This window comes from Ceratotherium simum, chromosome 16 (genome assembly GCF_057802395.1).
Source record: "Ceratotherium simum simum isolate JZ-2026a chromosome 16, ASM5780239v1, whole genome shotgun sequence".
NCBI classification, from domain to species: domain Eukaryota; kingdom Metazoa; phylum Chordata; class Mammalia; order Perissodactyla; family Rhinocerotidae; genus Ceratotherium; species Ceratotherium simum.
The window spans coordinates 36,690,316-36,717,606 of record NC_141915.1 but is presented as its reverse complement, the minus strand read 5'-3'; the positions used below and the strand labels follow the sequence as shown (position 1 = coordinate 36,717,606).

The following is a 27,291-nucleotide window of genomic DNA, read 5'->3' as shown; positions in this document are numbered from 1 at the left end:
TTTAAAGTCTCTTTCAGCTTTAAATCTTGAAATTAGTTAAGACTTCTGGCTGATCTCCCTGCTCCCCACATATCTCCTCGCTAAGTCTAAGGTGACCCTGCCATGCGGGAAGGCAAGGACGTGTCAGGCAGAGTGAAATGTGCAGAGCGTGGAGTGGGGACTGCAGGACAGGGTGTTCTGGGGGACACATGAGAGTAGGAAATAGAAGAGAAGAGAAAGCGAACTCAAGGGAGAGAAAGTCACATGGCTGGAGGGAGAAGAGCAGATGGAAGAGGGATGGGACGAGGGAGGAGCTGAGGAGAGGAGGCCCAGGGGGTCACCCCAGAGCAGAAGCTGGTGCGTGGTGAAGCCAGGGCTCAACGCAGCTCTGTCTGACCCAGGAGCTCAAACTCTGAGCTGCTTGCAACCCTGCCTGTTCTGAGATCCTGGCAAGAAAGATAAAGGAGGAAGAGAGGGGCTTGCGTGGGGCCCAGGCCAAGGCACACTGCCTGAGGCTTGCAGCCCCCAGGATGAGCAGAAAGGGAGGGCAGAACTGGGTTTTCCTGGGCCCAGAGGGGCCACTTCCCTCCAGAAGGCTGAGGGAGAGCCTGTGTCATCTGCAAGGCTCGGCCCTGGAGGTCTCACATGACCCCAGAGCGTCCGCCCGGTGCCCCGCGTGGTGCCGAGGGCTGGGGGGCCGGGGCAGCTCATGGTAGATACATTATTGTGCCCCTGCAGATGCTGGGGGTGGGGAGTGGTGTGGCCCTATAGTGTCAGCCTGGCAACTTGCTGAAAGTGCAGACACCCAGGTGTCCCGTGGAGATCCGGGTTCAGCGGGCCTGGGCCTCTGAGCCCAGGTGATTCTGCTGCAGCAGGTGGTCTGGGATTCTGTTTTGAGAGGCGCTGCTCCATGCAAACGGTTGCTGAGAAAGTGGCAGGCCCAATTGTCTCAGTGCTTGAGAATCTCCAGTCAGCGGCCGGATGGGGAGTCAAGGCCTACAGAGAGCACTGGCAGATGTGGAGGGAAGGACCCCAGGTGGGCAGGCAGAGGTGAGCTTGCGGGGGCTGTCAGCACCCCTTTAAATTCCTTTGTGCCCTGGGCTTCCTCCCATCCCAGATCTTATCTCTGGGTGCCTGTCCCTGGATGGAGCTTTCTCCGGGACACCTCAGGATCCCCGGGGCCAGAGGAGGGGGCAGATCAAAGGGCAGACGCCCGACAAAGGAACCTGAGATGCCTTCTTTGTCTGCATCCTCAAGAGGCCCAGCCTGAGACAGGACGGGTGGGAGTCCCCAGCCAGGGGCTGGCAAGGGGGGTGTGAATGGAGAAACTGAATCCTGGTGTATTCACTGGTGACAAAAGGAAGGGCTTGGAGAGGGGACAGGATCCTCTCACCAGCTGCTCTGGCTAGAGGCTTCCGGCAAGGTCTTGGGCCATCTGAGTCAAGTTCTCTTCAAGGGCAGAAAAGACCCAAAGGGGGTGGCAATTTGCACCCCTATTGGCTGGGGACCCAGGTCCACTTGCCAAGCTCTGCTTTTAGCTGACTCCAAGTCACCCACACCCCAGAGGGGGCCTAGGAGCAGAGCTAGGGGGGAGGTGGAGTAGGAAGTGGCCCCTCCCAGATTCTCCAATCCCAGACGCCCCCGACCTCCCCACCCCTCCTGGGAAAGCAGACCAGCCACTTGGGTGTAACACTATCCCAGGCTCTGGGCTCCCCCACATCTGGAGCCCCAGCTGCCGACCTGCCATGGAGGCTGTGAACTCTTCCCCCGAAGCCTGCTCAGCCCCAACAACAGGAGAAGAACTGAGGGGCACAGCAGCTGTCTGCTCAGGGCTGTCTGGGCCACAGGCGGGCGCCGGGGCTCCGGGGCGGTGGGGGGATCCACGTTTCACCTGCCTCCGTGGTAATTTGGGCTCTTACAGTTGGTGTTAGTTGGTGGGGGGTGTGTTTGGGATACAGTTAGCCTTATCCCAACTTTGGCTTGAATTCAAAGAGACTCAGAGACTAGGACCCCCAAACCATGTACCGCCCAAGTCCCCCACTGAGACCAAATGAATTCCACACAGACTCGCTGGACCAAGTGGCCGATACAGCCAGGCCAGGTCTGGAGGTGGAGATGGATGGGAGCAGGGCAGGGGAAACCCAGCAGCAGGTGGGCAAGTGAAGACCTCCTATTCTCCAGGGCTCTCTCACACCCTATGACCCTCCCCCCAGCATTGCTCTCTGAGGCTGGCTGTTCTCAAGCCCACCTAGATTAGTTGTTGAGTAACAAATTACAAATTAGTAACAAATTAGTTACAAATTTATGGTAACAAATTACCACAAATTTAGCCGTTTAAAATAACACACATTTATCATCTCATAGTTTCCATGGGTCAGGGTCTGCATCCAGCTTATCTGGGGGCTCTGCTCAGGGCTCACAAGGCTGCAGTCAAGGTGTGGGCCGGGCTACATTCCTTCTTGAGTTCGGGGTCCTCTTCCCAGCTCACACGGTTGTTGGCAGAATTCAGCTCCCGAGGCTGGAGGACTGAGGTTCCAGTTTTCTTGCTGGCTGCCAGTTGGAAGTTGCTCTCAGCCACTAGAGGCTGCCCACGGTTCCTTGCCACGTGGCCCTGTCCCAGGCTCTCTCACTACAGGGCAGGCTACTTCTTCAAGGCCAACAAGAGGATCCCTCTGACCTCAGGGAGGGCCTCAGTCCCCCTTTTAAGAGGTTTCACCTGATTAAGTCAGGCCTACCCAGAATCAACTCCCTTTTGATAACTCAAAATCAACTGATTAGGAACCTTAATTACATCTGCAAAACCCCTTCACCTTTGTCATATTCTATTGGCTAGAAGCAAGTCACAGTTTCTGTCCACGATTATAGGAGGGTGTGAATCATTGGGCATCACCTTAGCCTTGCCTCTGCTACACCATCCACTGAGGGTCTTTGTAACATCACTACGCAGACCTCTGCCATCTCTGGACTGTGTGACAATGAGTGTGCCTATAGCCTGGCGGGGGGCCAGGCATGGGCCTTCTCTTTTTTCAACTTCCACTCAACAAAGGGCTGTTGAATGTGTACAAGGCATGCTGCAGGTGTGCATGTTGATGAGACTGTGACCCTGGCTGCTGGGACCACTTCCTCAAGGGAGAGGCCAACCCCACGTAAAGAGGTTGCTTTAGACCTTTCAGGGGGTCCAGGAAAGCTTCTGAGAGGAGGGATACTCTGAGCTGGCTCCGGGGGGATTTCAGAGTGGGCAGGGGGAAAGGGCTGTTCTGGTCAAGGGACAGCTGGACTGAAGTGAATTTGGGGAACAATGTGTCTGTTGACCACAGGGCTTTGGATTGAGAGATCAGACTAGAAAGCAGAAGAGGGAGGGCTGAGAACAACAGGCCAAGGAGGCAGTGGGGAGCCGTGAACATGCACGTCTGTGAGCAGGAGAAGGACATGCTGATATTTTGTCCTGGACACCTCCTGAGAGCCCCATCTCCCTCTCTATATTGCACCCCCACTCCGAGTAGACCCTGCGTTTGGTGCTGTGAAGGCAATATTGAATCAGCAGACAGGGGACCTCAGGGATCTCAGAGATGAGTCCGGGACACAGGCGTTAACCAAATCATCCATTACCTCTGCAACATGAGCAAGGAGGAAAGAACACAGTACTGGAAGAGCGAAGACCTGGGCCTTGACCTAGTCTGGGGAGTCCATGTCTACCCGGGGTGGGGTGATGGTGGCTGGTGTGTCACACTCCAGTAGAGAAAAGAAAAAGAACAGGAGGGCACCTCCCCTCTGTGCTCTCATATGCTCTCACACTCGCATATGCAGTCGGAAAGCAGTGTCCCTTCCCTGATTCTCGTTCTCTCTCAAAGCAAAGGCCACCGGCACGGACTCCTGTGCGCCCAGCTCTGGGCCAGCACACTCCCTCTGCCTTCACAGGCTGTGAGGGAAAAGCATGAGTGCTGACCCTCCTACATGGGCACAGAGCCCACGGCCAGCCAGAGGGGCACAAGTGTGTCCCCAGGCTGTGGGAGCCTCTCTGTGCCACCACAACAGGCCCCGGCGGGCCCCACTGCTTCGCGGCTCTGCACCACCCAGCCCCAGATGCTCTCACGCCCTGTCGCCCCAGACATAGCCCAGACAGCTGCACAGCTGGCCGGCTGGCCTGTGGGACAGTGGGCCTGCCAATAGCCCTGGGAAGGAGAGCAAAGAGGGGACACCTCAGACAAACAGAGCTGACTCGCTGAGCCAAAGCACACACCAGTCAGAGGCCTTAGAAGGCAGGCTGACCAGGGGGCGGACTTAACCCCTCCCTCCCAGCATGGCTCTAGGGAGCTCCCCTGTACTCATCTCTGCCATTCCCCAGCCCCCAGCCAGATGTCCCCACTCCTTCACCATCCCAGCTGACTCTTCTGGCTGGACAAGGAGAGTCCTTCCTGGCTCCCTGGGGACATGTTCATTCATTTGTTCATTTTTACAGAAACAAGACACAGGTCTTGTCCCCAAGGAGTCAAGGTCTGGAAGTTCCTTCTGTTGTCTGATCTTGCTCCTGCTCTCTGACTTAGTCACTGCTGTCCATCTCCCATGACCCCTGCTGACTGCCACCCTGTGACCTCTAATTTCCCTCCGTGTCCAAGCACAGCAACAGGAAATGGGTCTAGGGGTGTCCCAAGGGCGTTGCCTTGCTCTGGAAGCAGCACAGCGTGGCGGGTAACGCCTGGGCTCCCGTCGCAGCTCCCCACTCACTAACGGTGCATCCCTGGACAGATTGCTGAGGTCTCTGCTGACAGTTTTAGGATGGCAGTGAGTGCAGGAGCTGCCTCATCGGGGGATGATGAAAAGCGGTTAGACGCGCAAAGCCCCCAGAACTGTGGCAGTATACAGTAACTGCTCCCCCAGGGCTGCCAGCTGTTGTTCTGACAGTAGCGGTGCCCAGCACACTCCAGGTGGAGAAGTCCCAGCCGTCTTGAACTCACGCTCTAGTGGCCGAGGCAGACACCGAACACGTGAGCAATCAGCAGCGAGATCACCCCAGACGGTGACAGGTGACCGGATGGGTGAGCAGGGGTCTGGACGGATGGCAAGGAGGCGGTGTGGGAAGGGCTGGGGTGTTTAGAGAGCAGCTGTTTGCCCATCTCTCCGAGTCTGTGTTCTGGTGTGTGGATGGAGATTCAAAGGTGAGTGGGGGCCAGGCCCTGCGCCCAAGACCTTGCGGTGCTGACAGATGCTCACAGGGACACAGCGTTACAGGCACACAGACCAGGTGTCCCTCATCCCCGGGCAGGCAGAGGGAGGAGGGAGGCCTGGGCTACTGGAGAGAACACTGGAGGCTCAGTGAAGGAGGGAAGCCCTGTGAGGCCAGGTGTGAATGGCTCTGAATGCCAGATGAGGGGCAGTGGGGAGCCATGGAAGGGCTGAGGCCCAGAAGGGACTGCTCAGCTGTGGGTTTTGGAAGGAGCCCTCTGGCTGTGGTGAGGGGAAGAGATCAGAAGGGCTGGCCTGGGGGGAGGCAGGGAGCCCAGGCAGGGGCCAAGTCTGTGTTTAGGAGGAAAATTAGTAGCTCCTGGCCACTGACTGGTCTGCAGAGGAGAGAAGCGCTGGTTCTCCCCAGGAGCTGGACTATGACTCTCCCCCACCCTTCAATTCAATGCATCTCCACGGGCACCTGCTGGGGCCAAGCGTTGCGCTGGGAGCAAGAGACAGCCACGAACAAGCCAAGTGAGGAGTCTCACGGAGACCCCAGCAGGTGAGGAAAACAGACGTCACACGAACCACACTGGGAGGGATGGCTCATGAAGGAATAAAGGAAAGTGGGAAGGGCTGTCTGCTTTAGACCTGAGCTCCCTGAGGATGGGGCCGTCTGTGTCTCCCCTTCACACTGGAGATGCCTGAGGTCAGGATGATGTTTTCTCCGCCAGGCTGGAGGCTCCTGCCAGTGCTGATGCTGGGGCAGCACCAGACACCCGCCTCCTCCCCACACCTCCCGAGGCACCAGGAACAGAGGGGAGCAGGTCGTATCATCCTGAAACACTCGCCAGCTGCCCACCATTTCCTGAACAGAGCCCACTGCCACCCGCTCTATCCCAAAAGCACCTCTCAGGGCTGTGGCTGGGCCAGTGGAGGATCAGCTGCCCACAGAGGGTCTCCCTGGGGCTCAGCCCCTGCTGCCCACTGCCCTCCCCCAGCTCCAGCCTTAACCGCCTGCTCCCCTCCAGCTGTAAACTCACTGGGCTGCTGATGTCGGGGGTGAGTGCTGAAGGGGGCTGGAGGGGCACTGGGTGGAGGCCAAGGGTCCACACTCACCCTCAGGAGGGACCTGAGGGCAGGACCAGGGCTGGAAGAAGACCCAGGAGAGGTTGCTAGAACAAAGAGGGTCTAGGAGGAAGAGCTGGGAGACACAGCCCCCAGCCTCTGCCCTCAATTCCTGAGGGCTTTAGGCAAGCCCCTTCCGTTGTATTGGCCTGTTTTCCCATGAGGTGATGGGCCCGGGATGGTCATTGCCGTCCCTTCCGGCCCTCACTTTTTTTTTTTATTTCAACAGGGATAATACATCTTGGAAAACTGAAAGGTCAGCAGTCACCTCATGTGAGAGTCCCTGAAGCCAAAGGAGAGGAAATGTTACAGCAAGAGAGGCTGACACTAAGAAGGACTTCCTGGAAGGAAGAGGTACGAGCCCCCGGTCAGGCCCTGTATCACTGCTTTCCAGGGCTCCATCTGGCGGGGTGGCAGGAAAGATCTGTGATCAAGGCAGCATTGGGGGATACCTCCTGCCCTTGTGGCCGGGGTGGCAGGAATTTGTCCTGGTCAGGCTGGATTTCCCTTCCTGGTACTCATGAGGTTTGACCTTTGACCTTTGGCTTAGTCATGGGGCAAGGCTGTTTGTTCACTCACCCCCCACCCTTAGGGTTGTGCGGAGCCCAGTGCTGGCTCTGAGAGGGGCTGGCAGTCTGTCCCATGGGGCAGACACAGCCCCCGCCTTCCGGAGGCTCCTGAGAGTGGGACAGTCACCACCCTCATGGAGCTCTAATCTGATGGGGGATGCACAGCTCTTGCCTACAGGGGCCCCAGTGGAAGGGAGGACTCACAACCCCTGCCTCAGGGAAGAGACCTGTCACGTGGAGAAATGAGCCAGGAGTCAGGCAAACACCAGCCCCCACCTCTGGAGGCATGTGAATCTGAAACTGGATCGGGCTGCAGAGATGGCAGCTTGTGCAGCAGTGAGGGTAGTGTGTCGGGGAGCTCGTGAGGGTGAGGAAATCGTGCACCCCCCTGCCCCAGCCTGTCTGTAGACAGGCGTGAGGGAAGAGGGGTGGGTGGGAGAAGGCCCTGCTGGAGGCTGTGTGCACATCTGCGCTCAGGCCTGGAGGATGGGTGTGCCCGGGTGCATGGTCCTCAGTGCTGGGGAGCTCGCTGCACGCAGAGGCTGGGCAGAGGGTCTGCAGGGGTGTGAGGTGCACGCGTGTGCACTGCAGGGGCAGCCCGTGTGCGTGAGTTGGGATGTGGACCCCTGGTGGAGTGGGGAGCCATCTGCATGTCCTCCCTGGGCCTTGGGTCCCCTGCAGATAGGGAGGGGGCCACAGGGCTGTGTGAGGCTTCCACAGCTCCACAAGTCTGTGCTCTGAGCACCAGGGAGAGCCCCAGGGGCCCTGCGCGCCCACCTCTAGGTCTCCTGTCTGCCCTTGATCCCTCTCCCTGGTGCCTGAACAACTGTGACGGACCAGCGAATGCAGGTGGGCCAGCTGTCACTGTGACATCCATTCTCTGTGGTGGTCTGGGAACGCCCACCCAGCTCCCCCGGGGCTTTCCCCCTTCTCCCTCCCCACTGTGCCCACAGATGCAAATTAGGCCAGTGGCACCCAGAAGCCTCCTGTGGTCACGGGGTCTTGCGGGGTTTTGAGCCTTAATCTATGAGCTGGGGAGGGACCAAGGCGACAAGGAGCTCCCAGCACCCCCAGAGTCCCACTTTTCACTGCCCCTGCCCCCTGGGCTAGGAGGACTCCTGGGGCCCCAGCTCAGGCCAGGAAAGAGAAGCCTGCTCATTTGCATATTATTTACACCTGATTTGCATGTGCCTCCTGGTTGGTCATTTCTAAGCAACCCTGGAATTCTGATCTCCCAGGATGCTGAGCCTTTTCTATGACCCGCTTCTCTTCATCCCCTGCTTGACCCAGATGCCTCCTAAGGGACAGTCACACACTCCACACACACACACACAGTCTCATCCCTACAAACACCTGCACTTATAAACATGCACAAGAGTACACCGGCCTCCACCTACGTGCAAAAATAGAGTCCTGGGTCCTACCCCTGTGCAGCTCCCCCGTGCGTATCCCATGGGGCACGGGGGATACACTCACATGTGCAACTGCATGGATGCCCATGGTTCTGTGTCTTCACACACACTCAAAACTCATGCACATCTGTCTACACCTGTACACACATGTCCCCAGAGCCCCAGCACATTCTACACACGTGGATTGGTGCAAAAGCATGCGCAGCTCAGCTTCACATCGAGGCCCAGGGCCCGCACATGGTCCATGTGCCAGGGCTGGCTGCCAGTGAAGTGCTCTAAACAGCAGACCCCGCCCAGACCCCCATTTGGGCAGGACTGGCAGGGGTCCCCATGTGTGACTCACAGGGAGGAGGTAGTGCTGATCACGTGGCTATTTTTAGTGGCTTTACCACCAGTGGGTCCCTGGGAGACCACAGTCAGAGTAGCAGTCCTTCAGTCAGAGCTCTGTCTCCCTGAGATATGGCCCCAACCTGCATTTTCTGTCTTTTCTCCGAGCCCCCCTCCCCATCCCCCTGTCCTTATTATCCCCAAACACGGCTTCCTGGGGTGGCCCTGCCTTCTGACTTTATTCACCCTGCTCCCCACCAAGACCACCTCCCTGCCTTCCTCCACCATAAATACTCACACCTCTTTGCCTTTGCTCATGCTGTTCCTGCTTCCTGGATGGTCTTCCCTCCCCATCCACCCTGCACCCTCCTATACATCCTTCAAGTCCCACCTCAAATGTAACCTCCTGGGTGAATCCTTCTCTAGTCTTACCAGGCAGAAGTAATCTCTCCTCACTCCACACATCCAGAGCAGAGCAGTGGGTGGATAGGCAGGGTCGGCTCTGAATGTCTGTATAGGGGATGTACAGGGGCTTGAGGGCTGTAAGCCTCCATTTGTAAGGAGGGGCCAGGGGACTTTTCTGCAAACTGCAATTACATGGCAAGCACTTGGATTTAAATTATATTTTGTGTTTATTTTCGGGGGGGGAGAACATGGGCACCAGAATCAGACAACGCTGCTCCCACCCTTTCTGCTGTGTGCCTTTGGGTGAGTGTCACAACCTCTCAGGGCCTCAGTTTCCTTGTCTGTAATGTGGGCTCACCGTAGGGGACTATGAGGACCCAATTAGAGCTTGAACAGTTATGGTCTGAATTCTCATTTCATCAAACAGTACAGACTAACTTGGCTCAAAGGATTTTTGCTCACTTCTCTGTCTCCCCATTGGACTGGAAGTTCCTTGAGAGCAAGGACTATGTCTCTATCTACTAAAGTGAGGATAATACTAGGACAGACTTCACATGCTTAGAGTGAGGATTCAATGAGTCGATTCATATAATGCACTTAGAAGAGCTCCCTGTGTTGCTCAGGGTTTGCTATTATAGTCATTCTTACATACTCCATTACTTAATTCTCACAGCAACCTAGTGTTGTTGGGGATATTGTTATCCCACTTTACGGGTGGGGAAAGTGAGGCTCAGAACATTAGGGCCTCCTTGCCAAGGTCACACAGTGAGCAAGTATCAGAACCCAGATTTGAACCTGGATTTGGCAGAGTCTTAACCACTATGTCTTTCTGCTGCCCAGCCATGGGCCAAGATGTGACAGTTCTGAGCAAACAGATCAAATATGGGGCCCAGGACTTCCCGGTACAGCTTATTTGCATGTGTCCACACCCCTCACTGTGTCCCTAGGCCTGTGCTCCATCTGGACTCAGCAACTAGGGACAGCATGGGACATCCTGAAAAGGAGCTGCCCATTGGCCCGATCCTCATAGCCAACTGAGGTTCATCAGTACCACCCTGAGAACAGGATTCCACCAGGGGAGGGGGAGACAGGGTGCGGCCTGGGGTGCGAGGTCTTTGTCCACACTGGCCCAGGGTGCTGCTCATTCAGCCCCTCCCCACATATTCATTTAGCACCCCAGCCGGGAGCACCTGGCTGGAGACCCTCTCCACTGCACACTTCATACCGTGAGACCAGGACACTCCTCCTGGGAAGCTTGCTCTGGAATGTGTTTCCCACTGGCAGGCCTCATTCACACCACCAGCCTCACTGCAAACCGGGGCCCAACGGCCTAAGGAGGGCCTCAGTCCTGCTGGGGAGAGCCCTGGGGGCAGTGGAGGGCCTGGGAGGCCCTGTAGCAGCTGGGCAACAGCCGGGCCAGAGAGGGATACCTCCAAACCACAGAGCAAGTCTGGGCCTGCGCAGCTCCAGAAGGAGTAGGAGCCACCTTTCCCCATCCCTGCTGGGGGCCTGGCCAATAAGCAGCCGGAGTCCTCTATGTTCTCCTGGGAGCCTGGTCCCACTTGTGTGCCCAGTCAGCCCCAGGGAGGGTAACCTGGATGGCCAGTATCCTAAGAGGGACTAACTAGGCGTCTGAGAGGCGTCGGCGCTTCCTCTGATCCTGGGACAAAACGCGCGTCCAAGAGCCTGCCAGGCCTGGAGTGGCAGAGCCAACGAGGCATGAAATAGAGAAGGAGGAACTTTCTTGGGGTGAGATGAAGCGAGTCACGGAAGCGACACGCCTGCAGCTCAGAGCCGATCCTGCCCACAGAAGTCCCCGGCCGGGCCCAGCCAGCTCTGGGCTTGGGGTGGGCTGCGCGGAGGGAGAGGGGAGGCAGGATTAGAGGCAGGGGCATGGAAGGAATGACTTCTTGAGCCCTTTCAGGCTCCAGATCCAGCCTGCCCTTTTCAAGGCCCAGGCCCAGAGAAGCGGGCACTCGAGTCCTGTGGACACTCTGGCGTGACCAGGGCTGCAGAGAGAAGAAACCCGCGGACGGGGAGGCAGAGGACGCGGGGGCCGCCCGGGACCTCATCTGCAGAGAAGGGCTCCAGAGCGCGCCGAGCCCGGCCAGGTGCGGCGGCGCCGCAGCGCCCTCTGTTGGCCGGAGGCGGAGGCTGCCTGTTCAGGGCTCTGTAATGGGTGGGGGACCGCAACCGCCTGCAGGACTCTGGCCCAACGCGAGTTCCCTAGGATCCCAGGAGTCAGCGCCCATTGAGGCAGTCATCTTAGCTGGGAGAACCTTGGAGACTCCTGCGTCAATCCCTATTTTATTGTTGGAAAAACTGAAGCCAAGAGAGGGGAGATGACGAGCCCCAAAAGGGGCTGGAGCCCCGGACAGTGCCAGCAGTGCCCTGGGGCGGCCCGGATTCCCTAGTCGCCCCCACCAGCCACTACCAACCACCAGCTTTTTACCAGCTCCTACCAACCACCCCAAATCAACCCACATCCAGCCGGCTCCAGACAGGCCTCCCAGCCCCACCTCTGCCTTATGGCCCTTCTACCCAGACCCCTCCTATAACAATTCTAGAACCTCCCTGTCTCCCCACCAACCCCCTCCTCTGCCACCATAGCCCCCAGTCCTCTTCAGCCTACCCCAATCCCCAGCTTCAGGAGGCTGCCTGTGCCCCCTGACACACCAAACAATATCCCACATGAAGCCTTCTGCTTTTGTCTTATATTTTCCTCCAGGAAATGAAAACTTTAATTTATTTCTTTTCTTTTTTTTATTAAGTTTATTGGATTTTCTTTTTAATTACAAACCATAGTACTACATGTTCCTTGTAACAGCTTAAACAAACCAGAAATATCTAAAGAAAAAGTTGATAATCTCCTCTCTCCCTTTCCAGCCCCACACCCTGAGCTCACTAACGTGGCAGAAGGAGGGTCGTCTTTCCTTATGTTTCTCTAAGGCCATTCACTCAACAAGTAGGAAGTGTTGAGACTGTCTATGCCTCAGGCCCTGTGCTAAGCCTGGGCTATGGGGGGCAAATAAGAACAGCCACGATGTCCACAGCCCTCATGGGGCTTACATTCTAGTGGAGGAAGGGGAGGCAATAGAGAGTAAATAAGAACATTTCGAATAGTGATGAATTCTCTGGGGGAAAAATGGTGAGTGAAGGGCCGGGAGTGATGGGGCCTGGGGCAGGGACCAGGCTGCTTTAGGTGGAATTGCCAGGGAAGGGCTCTCTGAGGAGGGATGTTTGAGTTGAGGCCCAATAGATGGCACTGCAGGCCACTGTGAGGGGTTTGAATGTTATTTTAAGGGCATCAGAAAGCCACCGAGAGCAGGGAGCCGTCGCACAAGGGCCCCTGGGGTGTCCACTGGGTGGAGAATGGATTGAGGGTGAGCCAGTGTGGCTGCCAGGAGACAACTGGAGACAGATAGATAGGTCAGATGGATAGATACTCCTTTTCAATTTTCCTTCTTTTTATATAAAAAGGGCTCAAACAACACACACTGCTCTGCTTTTCCCTTCCAGATCAGAATGTGTAGCTCTAACCCCAGGAGGCAGTAGCCCCCACCCCCCACCCCAGGCAGCCAGCACCCACAGCTGCTGCAGCCCTGGTCGTTAATCAATCTTTTAATTTTTCCAATCCGACAGGTAAAACATACATCACAACAATTTGAGGAACAAAATAAATAGTAGTACTGGATTATAAGCCATGGATAAAACAAATCTCCATGAGTCCCATGCTCATTTAAATAAATGTTTGAATAAATTAATAAATGGAGGGAGAAGAGACACATCTCCCATGCAGAAGGATTCCAAATAAATGATGTAGATACTTCATCCTAAAAGAGGGGGCACATAGCCCCCCACTCCTTACCTGCAGGCTGCACATAATGACTTCCGTCTAAAGAGTCCAGTGTGGAAAGAGGCTGGCTGTGGGGTGGGCGGTAGTTTTACAGCGAAGAAGCCTGACAAACACAGCTTCAGCCAGGTGATCAAGGTCAACATCAACAGCCACACATCATGTGGATACGAGGTGATGAAAGCAAAATTTTATCTCTGTGGTTATCCTCCCAAAACCCAGTCCATGAGAGACACATTCCAGCAGAGGGGCATCTGACAAAATACCTCTCCAGCACTCCTCAACTTAAGAAAAGTCGCAGAAAAGGTCACAGCCAAGAGGAACCTGAAGAGACTTAATGTAACGAGGGATCCTGGAACAGAAAAAGGACATTAGGTAAAAACTAAGAAAATCTGAACAAACTATGGACTTAAGTTAATAATAATATGTCAATGTTGGTTCTTCATTTGTAACAAATGTCCCATACTAATGTAAGCCGTTAATAACAGGGGAAACTGTGTATGGGGAAGCGGTCTATGGGAACTCTGTACTAGCTGCTCCATTTTTTCCGTAAGTCTAAAACTATTCTAAAAAATAAAGTCTATTGATTAAAAAAAATGCACATCTCATTGTTCTTATAATCTGTATTTCCCTGACTCCTACTGGGCCGAGTCTCTTTTCACATATATATTCTGTCAACTGTTTTGTATACTTCACACACTCTTTATTTTTTGTCTTTTTCTTATTGGTTTATAGAAATTTTTTCCTATTAAGGATATTAACCCTTTGTTATATGTGTTGCAAATATTTTTTTCAGTCTATTGTTGGCCATTTTATTTTGTTTAGAGAACTTTACGTCACTCAGAAATACTTTTTTTCTGTAACCAAATCTTTCTCTCTTTTTTTATGGCTGCTGGGTTTCCTGTCCCCTCAAGATTAAAGAATTAGTCTTCTAAATTTTCTTCTAATATTTTTGTTTTTATTTTTCACTTTAAATCTTTAATCCATCTGGGATCTGTTCTGTAGGTGGTGTCAGGTGGGAGGGGAGGATTTGGCTTAATTTTCTTCCAGATGGATTACCAATATGGCAGCATCGTGTATTAAATAAAGCAACTTTTCTCTTAAATTGCCATTTCCCCTTGACAGATAATAAGTCCCCACATAGATCCTTGGATCTGCTTCCAGGAGACCATCTTTCCGAGTTCTCCACGCTGTCATCAACATCCAGCTCAAAAGTGCACACCCACCTTCTCCTCGAAGACTGTAACCACCCGCCCATTCCTCTCAGCTGGATCAGCCTTGTCCCCACCTGGAATTCATTCATTGCACACACATGTATTGAGCTCCTTCTGGGTGGCAGGCGCTGAACCGGAGAAGACTGTCCCTGTCTTCTGGGGAGGGAAGGCGGGAGAACAAAGTGCAGTAATGCTGTGAGGTCAGGGGACTCTGGGGGTCCAATGGTGGCAGAGGTCCAGTTCAGAAAAGCATCAAGAAGGAAACGATGCCTGAGCGGGGTGAAGCCTCCACTGGTGAGCAGGTGTTTGCCAGACAGCCAAGAAGGAAGGGGAGGTCGAGTGGAGAGTACAGTGTGTTGAAAGTCACAGAGGCAAGGCAAAGCCTGTTCGGGGAGCTTCGAATGGTTCAGAGGCCACAGCAGGCGAGGGAGAGGGGGGAAGGGAAAACGGGAGACAGGCTGGCGAGGTAAGCAGGGCCAGAGCGACTTTGAACTTTCTCCTGAGAAGCAGTATGTTGCAATAAGTAGGCCAATATTCATTTTTCCGCATCCACATTCCACCTGTGCTATCATATACTTAGTACTTTCCTTTCAATTTGCTACTTTTTTTTCCTAACATAAGTTCATTTTAAAGGGACACTTTCTATCTCTTCCATCAATGGGAAACAGGTATCCCTTGCTATAAATAAAAGAGAAGAAAAGCCTTAAAAGAAACATATTTCTATGAAAATTTAAATTAATTGTCCATCTGCACTATTTTTAAAAAGGAATCTCCCAGACCACACAACGAATAACTCACTTCAGGACACACTGCGGCGGCGGGAAAAAGCTTGGGCTCTGGCCGCCTGGCCACCTGGGTTCAGATCTCAGCTCTGAAGAGTACTGGCTGTTGGTCCTTGGGGAAGTCACCTTACCTCTCTAAGCCTCAGTTTTCTCATCTGTAAAATGTGGCAATAATAGAACCTACCTCGTTGGATTGTGTGATTAAATGAGAGAAATTGGGTAACATGTAGTGAGTGCCTTCGATATCCCCGGGCTAGTTTGGGGCCGTGGGAAGTCTTCCAAGGATTTGAAACAAGAGAGGGACATCGTCTAGTTGGCATCTTAGAAATCAATCTCCCTCTGGCTGTGGGGTGGGTAAGGAAAGGCTGAGAGAGACCGGTCCAGGGCTGCTGTGGTCCCAGTGAGCAGCGATGGGGTCCTGAAGCCTGCAGTGGGATGGAGGAGATGCAGCTGGGTATCGTGGAGAGAGGCCCGAGGCAAGGCTGGCAAGGAGATTCTAAGGAGGTAGAGGGCGGGGCCCTTCCTGCAGTGGAGAACACAGGAGGCTCCAGGTCTGTGAGTCAAAATGTGATGAGTACGATTTTGTATACCTCAAGTTGGCAGTCCGTGGAATCTTGGGTTCTGAGGTGGCTGACTTAAGGCCAGGTTTTCGGGAGTGAGTCAGCTATGCCCTTGGGCTGAGGTCAGGCCTCCACCAGCCTGCGAGGCCCCGGAGCAGGCCAGTGCTGAGTTGGCATGAAGCGGGTATGGGCAGCCACATTCCTGTGGTGGACCAGGGTAGAACAGGGGTCAGACAGCATTTCTAGGTAGCATCCTTCCTGCTGCCTCGCCCAGTCTTCTGCTGGTCTTAGGCCTTCGTGGCTGCAGCTGGCCCCTCCTGAGAGCCACCAGATTGCGGCCCCTTTCAGGCTGTGCCCATTCCCAGGCTCATTTCTCTCATGTACTGCCCTATATTGTCCCATTGAAACCCCGGGGGGCTGGGGCAACAATGGGGGACAATGATGACCCCCCCCCCAAATGGGGTGGGAGGAGAAAACTAGGGAAGATGTCCTCCTGAACTCTCTGGTGTCTTGTCTGGCTACCACCCCAACCCTGCCCCTTCCTCAGGGCCCCTGACTCCCCCTGCCCCATCTCTGGTCTGATTTGGAATCAGAAGACCCTAGATTCCATCTCCCCAACAGAAGCCCAGGTCAGGGCTGCTGGGGGAAGCCCTTCCACCTCCTGGAGCTCCCCCCCCCCCCCCCCCGCAGTGTCTTCTCCCCACCCGTACCCAGCAGTGCCCAGCCTTGCCGGGCTGAGAAGAGCTTCTCAGTAGGGTTTCCTTGTGGCGCGGAGGTCGCGGTTGTCCTTCCCTCCACCGCCAGGCGTCACCACCGCCCTGGAAATAGAAGGCGCTGACCCGGGCGACAGTCGGTGAGGGGCTGAGGCGCCTGGGCAGCCGTGTGCCGGGGGGCGGGGACGCTCAAGGATGGAAGCTGCCACCTCGGGACCTGCTCTGGCTCCAATGCCGGTGGGGGGTCCAGAGGGCGCGCGCCCCTGAATTCGGGCCGCTGTGGCCAGGACTCAAGAGGCGAACCCGAGGGCCAGGAGTGTGGAGGGGGTGCGGCCTCCACGCCCACCCTGCGCCCCGCCGGGAGAAGGAAGCAGGAACATCTCACTGCAGCTGTTACCTGGACCCGTCTCGCAAGGAACCCGAGGCTCCGTTTCCGTGCTCCCAGTTGCCCGCTCCCCCTCTCCCCCTTCCAGTCCAGGCTATTTCCACCACAGAGCTGCCTCCTGCAAGCTCCTGGCACGACGGCGACATTTGAGAATCCGTGGTTGAATGAGTAACTGAATGCGAATATAACAACAGCTAGCATTTATTGAGCACTTTCTATGTGCCAGACGCTGTTCCCAACACCCTTATGCGTGGATACTGTTATTATCCCCAAGAAGAAACCGAGGCACCGAGAGGTGAAGTTATTTGCCCAAGACACGCGGCAAATCCAGGACTGGGACCCAGGCGATCTGGCTCCAGAACTCGGGGCGTAACAAAGCCTCTAAATAGCACACTCCGGTCGTGGTTTTAGGGCCTCTTTATGAAGAGGAGGAGCGGGTCTGAGTACCGGCGGGCGCGTGGGGACGGCGCGCGGCGGGCGGGTGGGCGGGCCTCGCCTTCCTCGCCCGAGGAAAGCGCCCACAGGAGGTGCCCCCAGTGCCCACCAGGTGGCGCGCTGACCCCACTCGCCTCCGACACGACACGCCCGTGCGGTCTCTCCATCGCCCCCTGCGGGAGTTGGCGTTGGCCACAGCGCCAGTGTCCGCCCGACAGGTGGCGGACGGGTGATCTGGTGCCAGGTGTGGGCTCCCCGCCAGGTGCCCTGCAGTCTAGCTGCTCAGTTCAGGCCGTTTTCTCCCCGTTGCTTCTCACCTGCGAAGACACTGAGATGCAGCAGGAAGGAGCTAGGCCAGACCCCTTTTGTTCGGTGCTTCACTGTTTACAAAGCACTTTCCAAAAGACCAGGGGTTACTATGTGCCCAGTAGAGAGCCAGCCGTTCTCATGCTCAGGAAGTCCTCACCCCACGAGATGGGCAGTATGATCCCCTTTACCCACAAGGAAGCTGAAGCCCAAAGACGACGGGAGATTCACCGAAGGTCACCCAGACAGCAGACCTCAGAGTCAGACCCCTGACCCAGGGCTGCTGGATGCGGCCTTCCCCTTTCCACGCCACAAGAGCACATGCGCGAGCCTTTACAGACGGGAGAAGGTCCCTCCTGGCTGGGGGAGTCCTGTGAGGGGCAGAGGATAGAAAAATTGACTCTCAGAGCCTGTGGCATGCACCCTCTGGGATGTTAGTGGGCAGCTTCCCTCAGGGCATTTGGGGCAGGGGGTTCCCATCTGCTTGCCTGGCTCCGGTGCCGCTCCCCTTCTGGTGCCCCCTCTCTTCCCTCACCCGCTCCTGCAGGACTGGCCTTCCTGTGCTCTGTCCTTTGCAAGCTCCTCACATCCTCACCTCTGATGGTTCTCGAGGCTCACACACCTCCCCATCTTGTCCCTCTGGTCAGACCTCCACTCTGCACCAGCTCTTCACTGCACCTGACACCCCGATCACCCACACTCTGCCTGTCCAGGATGGGGCACTGCATCTCCTCCTACAAACCTTTTCTTTGTCCTGTGTCCCCAGGCCAGAAAGCTGGGGGCCATCTCTGATCCTCAACCCCATCCTGGAGTCTAACTTCTCTATTCCACCCTTTAAACATCTTTCAAGGCCACCCCCTCCTTCCCATCCCCGTGGTTTCTGCCCTAATTCAGGCCACCATCACCTCCTAGCCTCCAGGTCCACCCACCCTCTCAACCCACCCTCCACACTGCTGTTAGAGTGATGTTTTTAGCGATCAGTGTGAATCTGACCCCGATTTAAAACTTGTAATTAAAAAACAAAAACACCTTAATCACAGGATGAGACCCAAAACCTTTAACTAGACCCATAAAGCCCTAGCCCATCTAGCCCTTGCCCACCTCTCTAGTTCTCTGGCCCTCTCCCGCCTCCTTCACTACACTCACTTCCTTCAGCTCCTCCAAAGCACTAACCTCCTCCTGGTCTCAGAGCCTTAGCATGCCCTGTTCCCTCTGCCTGGAAGGCCCTCCCCCAGCTCTATGGCTGGCCAAGGCCGTCTCATCCTTCAGATTGCCCCCAAAATGTCACATCTCAGAGTTTTCCCAGACCCCTTCCAGGTAATGGGGACCCCCCTTAGTTTCTCCAGCTCAGAACTTGCTGTTCTTCCTTCATCCCCCTGGCCAGCCTCTCAGAGCTTGTGCTCTCGTGTGCTTAGCTATTTAATGTCTGTCTCTCCCATTGCCCAAATTCTCCGTGCGATAAGCACCACCGTCTCCCCACCACAGCTGTACCCCCACACCCAGGCAGGACCCGAGATAAAAGTATTCTCTCAATAACTATTTGTGGAACAAATGATTCTTTCATCTCGTCCTCCTCAGAACCCCATTTCCAGGCTTGCTTTCATCTCTGGACTTTGCATGAGTTGCTTCCTCTGCCTTGAAGGTTCTTTCCTTCCCCTCCCACCTGGGCTGATCCACATATCACAAGATTAATTTCTCTGGGATTTGTCCTTGGCCCCCTCATTTGAATTAGGATTTCCCTCTGGGCTCCCCTAGACCCCTCTACATAGCACTTTATCATAACACTTTAAAATTGTGAATTGCCAGGTAAACATGACAGATTACTAACAATAATGATCTGCTCCCGCCTCTCCTCCTGGACCTCTCCACTTCAGCTGGCTCAAGGGCATCTGCTCTCTGCCTTTCAAACCATCAGGAACCCCATTTCCCATTCGTTCGATAAGCACTGATCAGGCACCCACTGTGTTGTTTTCTTTCCTGCGTACTGGGGAGACAGGGAGAAGAGAAGGGTATAGACAGGTCTCTTCCAAGGGTGAGACTGAAGCAGGTGAGAACAGCAGAGATGCTAAGGAAATGCCCAGCCGGCCCACATTCAGGATGCAAGTGAGTGTCGGGAGGCTGGGGGCTCAGGGCTGGGACTAGTGCATTGAGTTCTGTCCCCTTCATTGAGCATCTGCTGTGTGCAGGGCGTGGTGGGGGAGGGAGGCTGGGGGACACGGAGAGGTGAGCCTGAATGGCAGACACGCCTGGCCTTACCTCCAGCACAGCTGTGCACAGAGTTCACTGAGTCTGTGGTCTGTCTTCTCACCCTGGGAGCAGCCCGAGGGACCAAGGTTGGGTTCAGTTGCCGGAGGAATCTTGGCCAAACCCAGTGGTCACTGTTCAGACTCTCCCTTGCCAGGCTGCTCTGCTCCTTTGAGCTGCTAATCATCCCTCTTTCCTGATACTCTCCACACATCAGAGTTTATCTAAGGGAAATCCAGAGGCCACCTCCATCAGCATCACCTGGGATGGGGGCAAAAATGTGTGGTCCTGGGCTCCCATCTACCAACTAAGGCTCCCTGGGTTGGGACCCCAGAATCTGCATGTGTATAATAACCCCACTGCGCTCCGCACACCCAAGTGTGAGAGCCCCACCGCTCCTGCTGCTTCCAGGAGCAGCCCACCTGCCCTCCTTGGCCCTGGCTGCTGGGTCCTGCATGGGACCCCTCAGGCGCTGCTCTTCCTCTGCACCCCTTAAATGCCAGGGTGCCCAGGGCTCCCCCATGCAAGCCCCTTGCTCCCCTTGTACGCTCACACCTCCAGCACCCCGAACTAGACTTTCTTCTGCCCTTGAGTGGCCAACGGCACCCAGCCTTGACACGACTAAAGCTGACTCCACCACCCGCTCCCCAGAACCCACCTTCCTCCCCTCCCCGCCCACGGTGCCCATCTCAGCAAGCATCCCGCCTTTGCCCAAGCCAGAAACTTGGGTATCGTACTCAACTCCCTTTCTCTTCCTCCCTCATCTCAGCAACAGTCAAATCCCGATTATTTTGCCTCCTAAAGATGTCTTCAGTCTCCCCTCTCTCTCACCCCAGAACACTGCATTTATCTCCTAACTAGTTCATTCCCTCTCCCTGCCTTTGGTCTCTCCTTTTTCCAGTGAATTCTCCAAAAGCTTTCTAAAATGCAAATCTGACTATAATCACCAGCCCCCTTAAAACCCTTCAAAAGATCCTCAAGGTCCAACCCCTTGACTGACACATGAGACCCTCCATCAGGTGGTCCCCGCCTCCTCCTCCAGCTTCCTCTCCTCCCCTCTGTGCTCCAGTAACAGCGAACTGCTTCCAGCTCTAGCCTCCAGACCTTTGACCAGTCAGTGGCCCCTGCCAGGAAGCCCTGGCCTGGCTGACTCCTCCTCACAACTTCAGCATCACCTCCTCCAGGAAGCAATCCATGGCTCTCCCTTCCCCTTCGGATGTCCTCCGTGCATCCACAACAGGGATCTGGTATTCCACTCACCACACTGAATGGAAATCATCGAGTTCCATGTCTCGGTTCCACACTACCCAGTGAAATCCTTGAGGGCAGGGATGGTGTCCTATTCATCTCTATATCCCAGCCCCTGGCCTGGTGCCTGGCACCAAGGACAGGCTCAGCCGGTGGTTGACAGATGAATGCGGAGGGGAAACTTGAAGGAAGTGAGAGCCAAGAATGGCCGAGAGGGTAGTGAGGGCAAGCCTGGCAGGAGGCACAGCCAGAGCAAATGTGTGGGAAGTAGAAAATTGAGAACTTCCCTTTATTGCACTCCCACGGCTGCCCGCCAGCCATTGTGCCTGTGCTTCGTTTGCACATTTTGTCTCATTTCGTTCTTGCAACAACAGATCAGGACACCGGCATCAGAGAACCAAAGCAACCTGCCCAAGGTCACACAGCCGGGCCTGGAGTGGAATCCAGGACTGTCTGGCCTGAAAACCTGTGCTCTTTCTGCTGGGCCACACTGCTCTCCTGAGGTCAGGACCTTCCAGAGATGGACAAGCAGCGGGCCCAGCTACGCCTCTGCCCAGTTGAGCACCAGAACCAGCTGCCCACGCTCAGGCCGACAGCTTCTTCCTCCCAGCCAGATCAGAGGCTCGGAGGCCAGACAAGGATTTATCTGTTCCTTCCTTCCCCAGCTTTGGGGGTCTTTGACTAGACATGCATGCCCCCACCACCACCACGAGGAAAGGACTGCTGCATCCTGGTACCGCCCAGGGTACCTGGGGAATGCAGGGGGTTCTGTGATGCTGTCTGGGTTCTGCAGAATCTGTCTCCCTCATCGCACTTGGCCCAGGCTGATATTAAGATTCATCTGCATTCCCCGTGCACCCGCCTGGCAGATGGTGGGGGAGGAGGCTGGGTGCATGCTGGGGGCTGCAGCCAGAGACTGAGCTGGGCCTCGAGGGCCACAGAGCAGACTGCCCACCCATCGTGCCCCGTGGGCCCAGCCCTGGCTGGGGCCTCTCCAAATGCTGGGGTATCTCCTCACCCTCACAGCCTCCAAGGGCTGCTAGGACCTGACCTTTGCTTTTTCTAAGGACTAAAGGGAACCTGACGTTCCAGGAAGGAAACGTGGAGATGAGTGGGGGTGATGGAGGATGGGCCCTCGCCTTTGGGAATCTCAGATCAGGGTCTTGTTCTTCCTGCCCCAGAGGTTTGCAGAGACAAGAGATAACCAGGGACCCCGCTGGGGTAGGAGTCCCAGTTTGGCGACTCCCTGGGTCACAGGGAGGGTAAGTAGTGAAGAACGGAGGTACAGCTGCCAGGGAGACCTTGCCCCCCCTCACTCCCCAGCATCTCAGGAGGCTCACTCCTGTCCCCAGCCCCAGAATCCAGCCTGGCCCCCAGCGGCCTTTGCAGCCCAGGGCTCCAGCCAAAAGTTTCGTGTCACAGTGGTTGGATTGAGAAGTGCGTGGAGGGAGAAGGGTTATCCCAGCCCCTCTGAGTAAAGTAGAAGAGGAGAAAAACTGACATTACAACAAAAGGAGTACAGGCTAGACACCTAGAAGAACTTCCCTCAGCACAGAAGCAAGTCTTGCAGAGAGAAAGTGGACTGCGGAGACAGGCTACATTATTGACGTTCTCTTTTGGCTGTTGGAATAGGTTTGGAAAAAATGATCTTACAAATTCCAAGTCTCCTGGGGTTGAGGGCAAGGCTGCAGATGCCCGCTACGGGGAAACAGGCGCCCTGCCAGAGGGTGGAAAAGGTAGTGTCCCCATCTTCGGGCCACTACCCTCTCCCTTCCTTGCCAAGAGTTACTCTGCCCCCGCGTCCTGCCCCTTCGCCCTGGGTCCCCAGGCTGAGGGCCGGCAGGCGAGGAGTTAACTCCGGAGGTACCGGCTGGGTTCGCTGTACCTGCCGCCGCCGCCGCCGCCGCCGCCGCGGGTGGGAGGGATGAGGAAGCGGGAGCCGCCTGGGCGCCAGGAGCGCTCCAGTCTGGCGGGGTGCTGCGCGGGGAGCGGCGGCAGGGGCTCGGCGCGGCCAGGGGCGTCCGCCAGGGGGCGCGCCGCGACGGGGCGGGAGGGGCCGTCTGGTCTGGGGAATTAGCACCAGGGACGGGCGCGCGCTCGGGTCCCCAGCACATCTGGACGAGAGCGACGCCGCTGGAACCGAGGGGGGCGCCGAGCGCAGATCTGCGGAGCGGCAAAGCCACCGCGCAGCTGGGGCCCTTCGAGGCGCTTGGGGCGCACATCTAGTACCTCGAGAGGGGGCCGCGCCGCGCGCAGCTGGACCAGGGGAGGGGGCGGCGGCTGCACAGCTGGACCGAAGGGGGCGGGGTCGGTCCTGGGCGGCTGGCAGAGGGGAGGGCCGCGAATCGCCGGGGACTGGAGCATGGGACGGCGCGCCTGAAAGAGCGAGGGTAAGGAAGGGGCCTGGGACCCCGCAAGGAAAAGAGGAGAGACAGGGGCCCGAGAGCAAAGGAGGAAGATGCAACTGACTCGCTGCTGCTTCGTGTTCCTAGTGCAGGGCAGCCTCTATCTGGTGAGTGGTCTGGGGAGCGGCGCGGAGGGGCGGGGGCCCGGAGGATTGGGGGAGAGCGCGGGAAGCTTCCGAGCCCGGAAACTTTCTCCCTTCCCCCCCACATCCCCGGGATAGAGGGGAAGCCTGGAGGCTGGGAGAGAGGGCGGGTCCGAGGCCGGAGACTGTGCAGAAAGGGTTAATAGGGGCGGGGAGAGGGTGCTTGGCTGGCCCACCCACTCGGTTGCTGGTGGCGGGAGGTGCGACCAGCACGAGGGAAAAGGCCGGCAGCCGGGTCGCCAAGGGTTACTCGACCCCTTCCCGGCGCCCCGAGCCGTGCGGAAGGGGGTTGGGGGTGGGTGGTGGAGCAGAGGACCTGCCAGGTCAGGGGGCGTGGGCTTTTCCCTGACCTCGGGGGCCCAGAGGGCCCGGGGCTCTGGGTCCCCCAGCGCGCAGGCAGGGGGCGGCCCCTGCGTCCCTCGCTCTCGCCTTCCCTCTCGCTCCCTCCCTCCCCGCCTGTTGTTTTCCTCTCCTCTCCCGGCTGCGCGCAGCCCGAGCCCCACAGGACCTGGGCAGGCGGCTCCCGCCCCGGGCGCTCGCGGCGGCTGAGCGGGGCGCTCAGAGCCCGCTCCCCGTGCGCTCGCTCGCGGCTTCCTGGCGGCCCAGAGGTCCACCCCAGACCCCAGCCCGGGGCTCAACTCCCCTCCGACCTAGCGCCCGCCGACCTCCCCCCCGCAATCCTGTCGTGGAGAACCCTCAGCCCCACATCTGGAGCTGCCCCTTTCCTCAAAACAATAATCCCCTTTGCCACTGTATGGAAGAACCCTTCCCTTCTCAAATCCCACTTGCAGCCCTTCCACCCATCCTCCAGCCATTCAGCTGTGACTCCCAGGGCCAAGTACACACAGGTCTGCAGCCTTGAGCCCAGCCCCCAGGAGCCTCCCCTCCTGGCTGGCCCTTTACCCCACCCCCTGGGGCCTGGCAGGCAGGGCCACCATACATATCCGCGGGCATGGCCAGAACAGAGGGCATGAAGACCCCAAACCTCTTTGGAACCCTCTAGACCCCAGCCCTCAGGCCTCCCTCATCCTCACCCCAGAGTCACCAGCAAATCCAGATGCTGCCCAGCTGTGAGCTGGTGCCCCTGGTGCTGGTAACACAGACACATAGGGTGAGTACTCTCTTCAAAGGCTGAGCAAACACATGCCTGCCGGCTGCCCTCAGGAAACCTTGTCCACGCCCTGATGCCCTTCAGAGCTGTCCTGTGTCTGAGCTCTGTCAGGCGGTCCCACTGGCCCTCCTTGCAGCTCCTCCAGGAAGCCTCCCTAGGTGTCGCCTGTCACCGGAGCTGATCCTGCAGGCTGGCCGAGCCTCCGCAGAGTTTTACAGGAGAATCCGGGTGGGGTTGGGGCTTGGATAAAACCCCTAGAAAAGGACACATCTGGTCTGTGAGGCCGGGCGCGTGCGGTGGGATGGGAGGGCTGACCCTGTGTTACTTGGCTTTGTAGTGATGTAAGCTTGGGTCCTGGTGTCCTCATGTGTGAAATGGGAATGACCAGAACTCCTACCTCCTAGTGCAAGTGATGTCCTGGTGTGTCATCGTCAGTGGTTCCCAGAGGAGTGCTTGGCTTTCCACACCCTGGTCATCCCTCCGGGTCTCCCCCTGGTCCTCCTGCCAAAACCAAAACTGTATTTGTGCTGAAGAGAGAATTTCACTGGGTTCCATTTTCTTATTCCATTGTCTGTTGGTTTCGCCTCTGAAAATAGAAACTATCCTGGAGTAGGATGGTGTCTCATCCAACAGACTAGGAAATCCCACAAGGCAGGGGCTGTCCCTCTGCTGTCAGACCCGGGATCTCCCAGCCTAGGGACGGAGCTTTCCTATCTGACTTGGGGATCACTGAGGGCAGGGACCAGGCCTCCCCCGTCAGCCTGGGACTTTCCCAGCGGCAGGGACTCTACCTCTCCTGTAAGACGGGGACCGTGTCTGCACAGGGATATGCTTCTGCCATCAGATGGGGGCTTTCCCGAGATCAGGAGCTGGGCCTCCCCCATCAGGCTGGCAACTCCCTAGGGGTAGGGGCCGTGCATCTCTGTGCCGTGGTCCACTAGAGAGAATTCTTGACCATCCTTCCAGACTTTGCATAGTGGCAGAGGCAGGACAGTGAGGAGAGGAGGTGGGACTGACCTGAGTGTCAAAACACGAGATGGGACCACAACACAAGACAGATTGCACACCCACCCACCAGCCATACCTGGGCAATGTGCAGGGCCCTCTCAGCCCAAGTTAGTGGAAGGGACAGGCAGAGAGATGACGCTGGTGGTGGGAAGCGGGAGACCAGAGCTCCTGGGTCCTCTGGGGACAGGGCTCTCACTCTCCTCCCAACTCCCTCCACAGGTCATCTGTGGCCAGGATGATGGTCCCCCTGGCTCAGAGGACCCTGAGCACGATGACCATGAGAGCCAGCCCCGGCCCCGGATGCCTCGGAAGCGGGGCCACATCTCACCTAGGTCCCGCCCCATGGCCAACTCCGCTCTCCTAGGGCTGTTGGCTCCACCTGGGGAGGCATGGGGGGTTCTTGGGCAGCCTCTCAACCGCCCGAATCACAGCCCCCCACCCTCGGCCAAGGTGAAGAAAATCTTTGGCTGGGGCGACTTCTACTCCAACATCAAGACCGTAGCCCTGAACCTGCTCGTCACTGGGAAGATCGTGGACCACGGCAACGGGACCTTCAGCGTCCACTTCCGGCACAACGCCACGGGCCAGGGCAACATCTCCATCAGCCTCGTGCCCCCCAGTAAGGCTGTAGAGTTCCACCAGGAGCAGCAGATCTTCATCGAAGCCAAGGCCTCCAAAATCTTCAACTGCCGGATGGAGTGGGAGAAGGTGGAACGGGGCCGCCGGACCTCGCTCTGCACCCATGACCCAGTCAAGACCTGCTCCCGAGACCACGCTCAGAGCTCAGCCACCTGGAGCTGCTCCCAGCCCTTCAAAGTCGTCTGCGTCTACATCGCCTTCTACAGCACGGACTATAGGCTGGTCCAGAAGGTGTGCCCGGATTACAACTACCACAGCGATACCCCCTACTACCCCTCTGGGTGACCCTGGCAGGCCACAGAGGCCAGGCCAGGGCTGGAAGGACAGGTCTGCCCTGCAGGAGGCCATCTGTCTGGACACTGGGCAGGGAAGGGGATGGGCCTCAGGCAGGGAGGCGGGTGGAGAGGAGGAGATGCTAAGTGGGGCCAGGCCAAGTCTCAAGCGGTGGGGAAGGGGTCCTACGTGCTGGCCCCAGCCTGAGGTTGTGGAGCGGCCAGGACACGGGAGCACTGGAGGAGGAGTGAGTTCTCAGTGCAGCCTCACAGCGTTCCCCGCTGAGCAACAGGCAGAGGCTGGATCCAGGAGGCTCCTGGGGCGAGCAAACCAGTGTGGCCCCAGTAGAGTCATGGAGAGGAGCCTAACACCTTGGCTCCCTCCCTGCCATCCCGAGGAAGGGCAGCAATAAGCAGAGGGGTGTTACGTCAGTGGGGCCACCAAGTAGGCGATGAAGAACAGCTGAGATGGGGCTTCCTGGGGGCCGACCCTGGGCGTGGAGGAACTGTCCAGCCCCGCCCAGTGGGCAGCCCCAAGCCCCTTGTCCTGGACTGTGGACTGAGCTTGGCTTGAGGCTGAAGTGGTGACCTTTGGTGTCTTCGATGTCTTGACAAATAGACCCATCTGCCCCCAGCCAGGCCACCGCTTTCCAAAATTTCCTCTCCTTCTGTTGCTCCCCACCCACCCTCGTGCTGAAGGGACACCCATCCTTAAGCTGAGACAGAGGGCGATCGTGGTTCTCCCAGCACCAAGTGGAAGCCCACCCATGCACTGTGTGTCCCTCCTCCACCCCACCCCCTGCTGGCTCCTCTAGGAGCATCCTTGTCCAGCGAAACATCCTTCAATAGCCAGCCTTGCCTGTCAGATGGGGGCTCACCTGGATAGAGATGGTGCCTCCCCTCTCGGCCCTTGGGGCCCTCAGCAGCTCGGGGCTGGACTGTGGAGGGTGTGCTGGACCTGTTCCATAGTGTCTGTCTCTGGGTGGGGGA

General features: G+C 57.0%; 1 protein-coding gene across 1 annotated transcript; it reads left to right on the top strand.

The window, feature by feature from the left end:
• The first annotated feature begins 23,131 nt into the window (after positions 1–23,131).
• NXPH3 (neurexophilin 3) lies at positions 23,132–27,263 on the top strand. Its single transcript, XM_004434656.3, has 2 exons — positions 23,132–23,235; positions 25,610–27,263. The coding sequence occupies exons 1-2, from the start codon at positions 23,182–23,184 to the stop codon at positions 26,312–26,314; spliced, it is 759 nt and encodes a 252-aa protein (XP_004434713.1). The 5' UTR covers positions 23,132–23,181; the 3' UTR covers positions 26,315–27,263.
• The last annotated feature ends 28 nt before the right edge of the window (positions 27,264–27,291 follow it).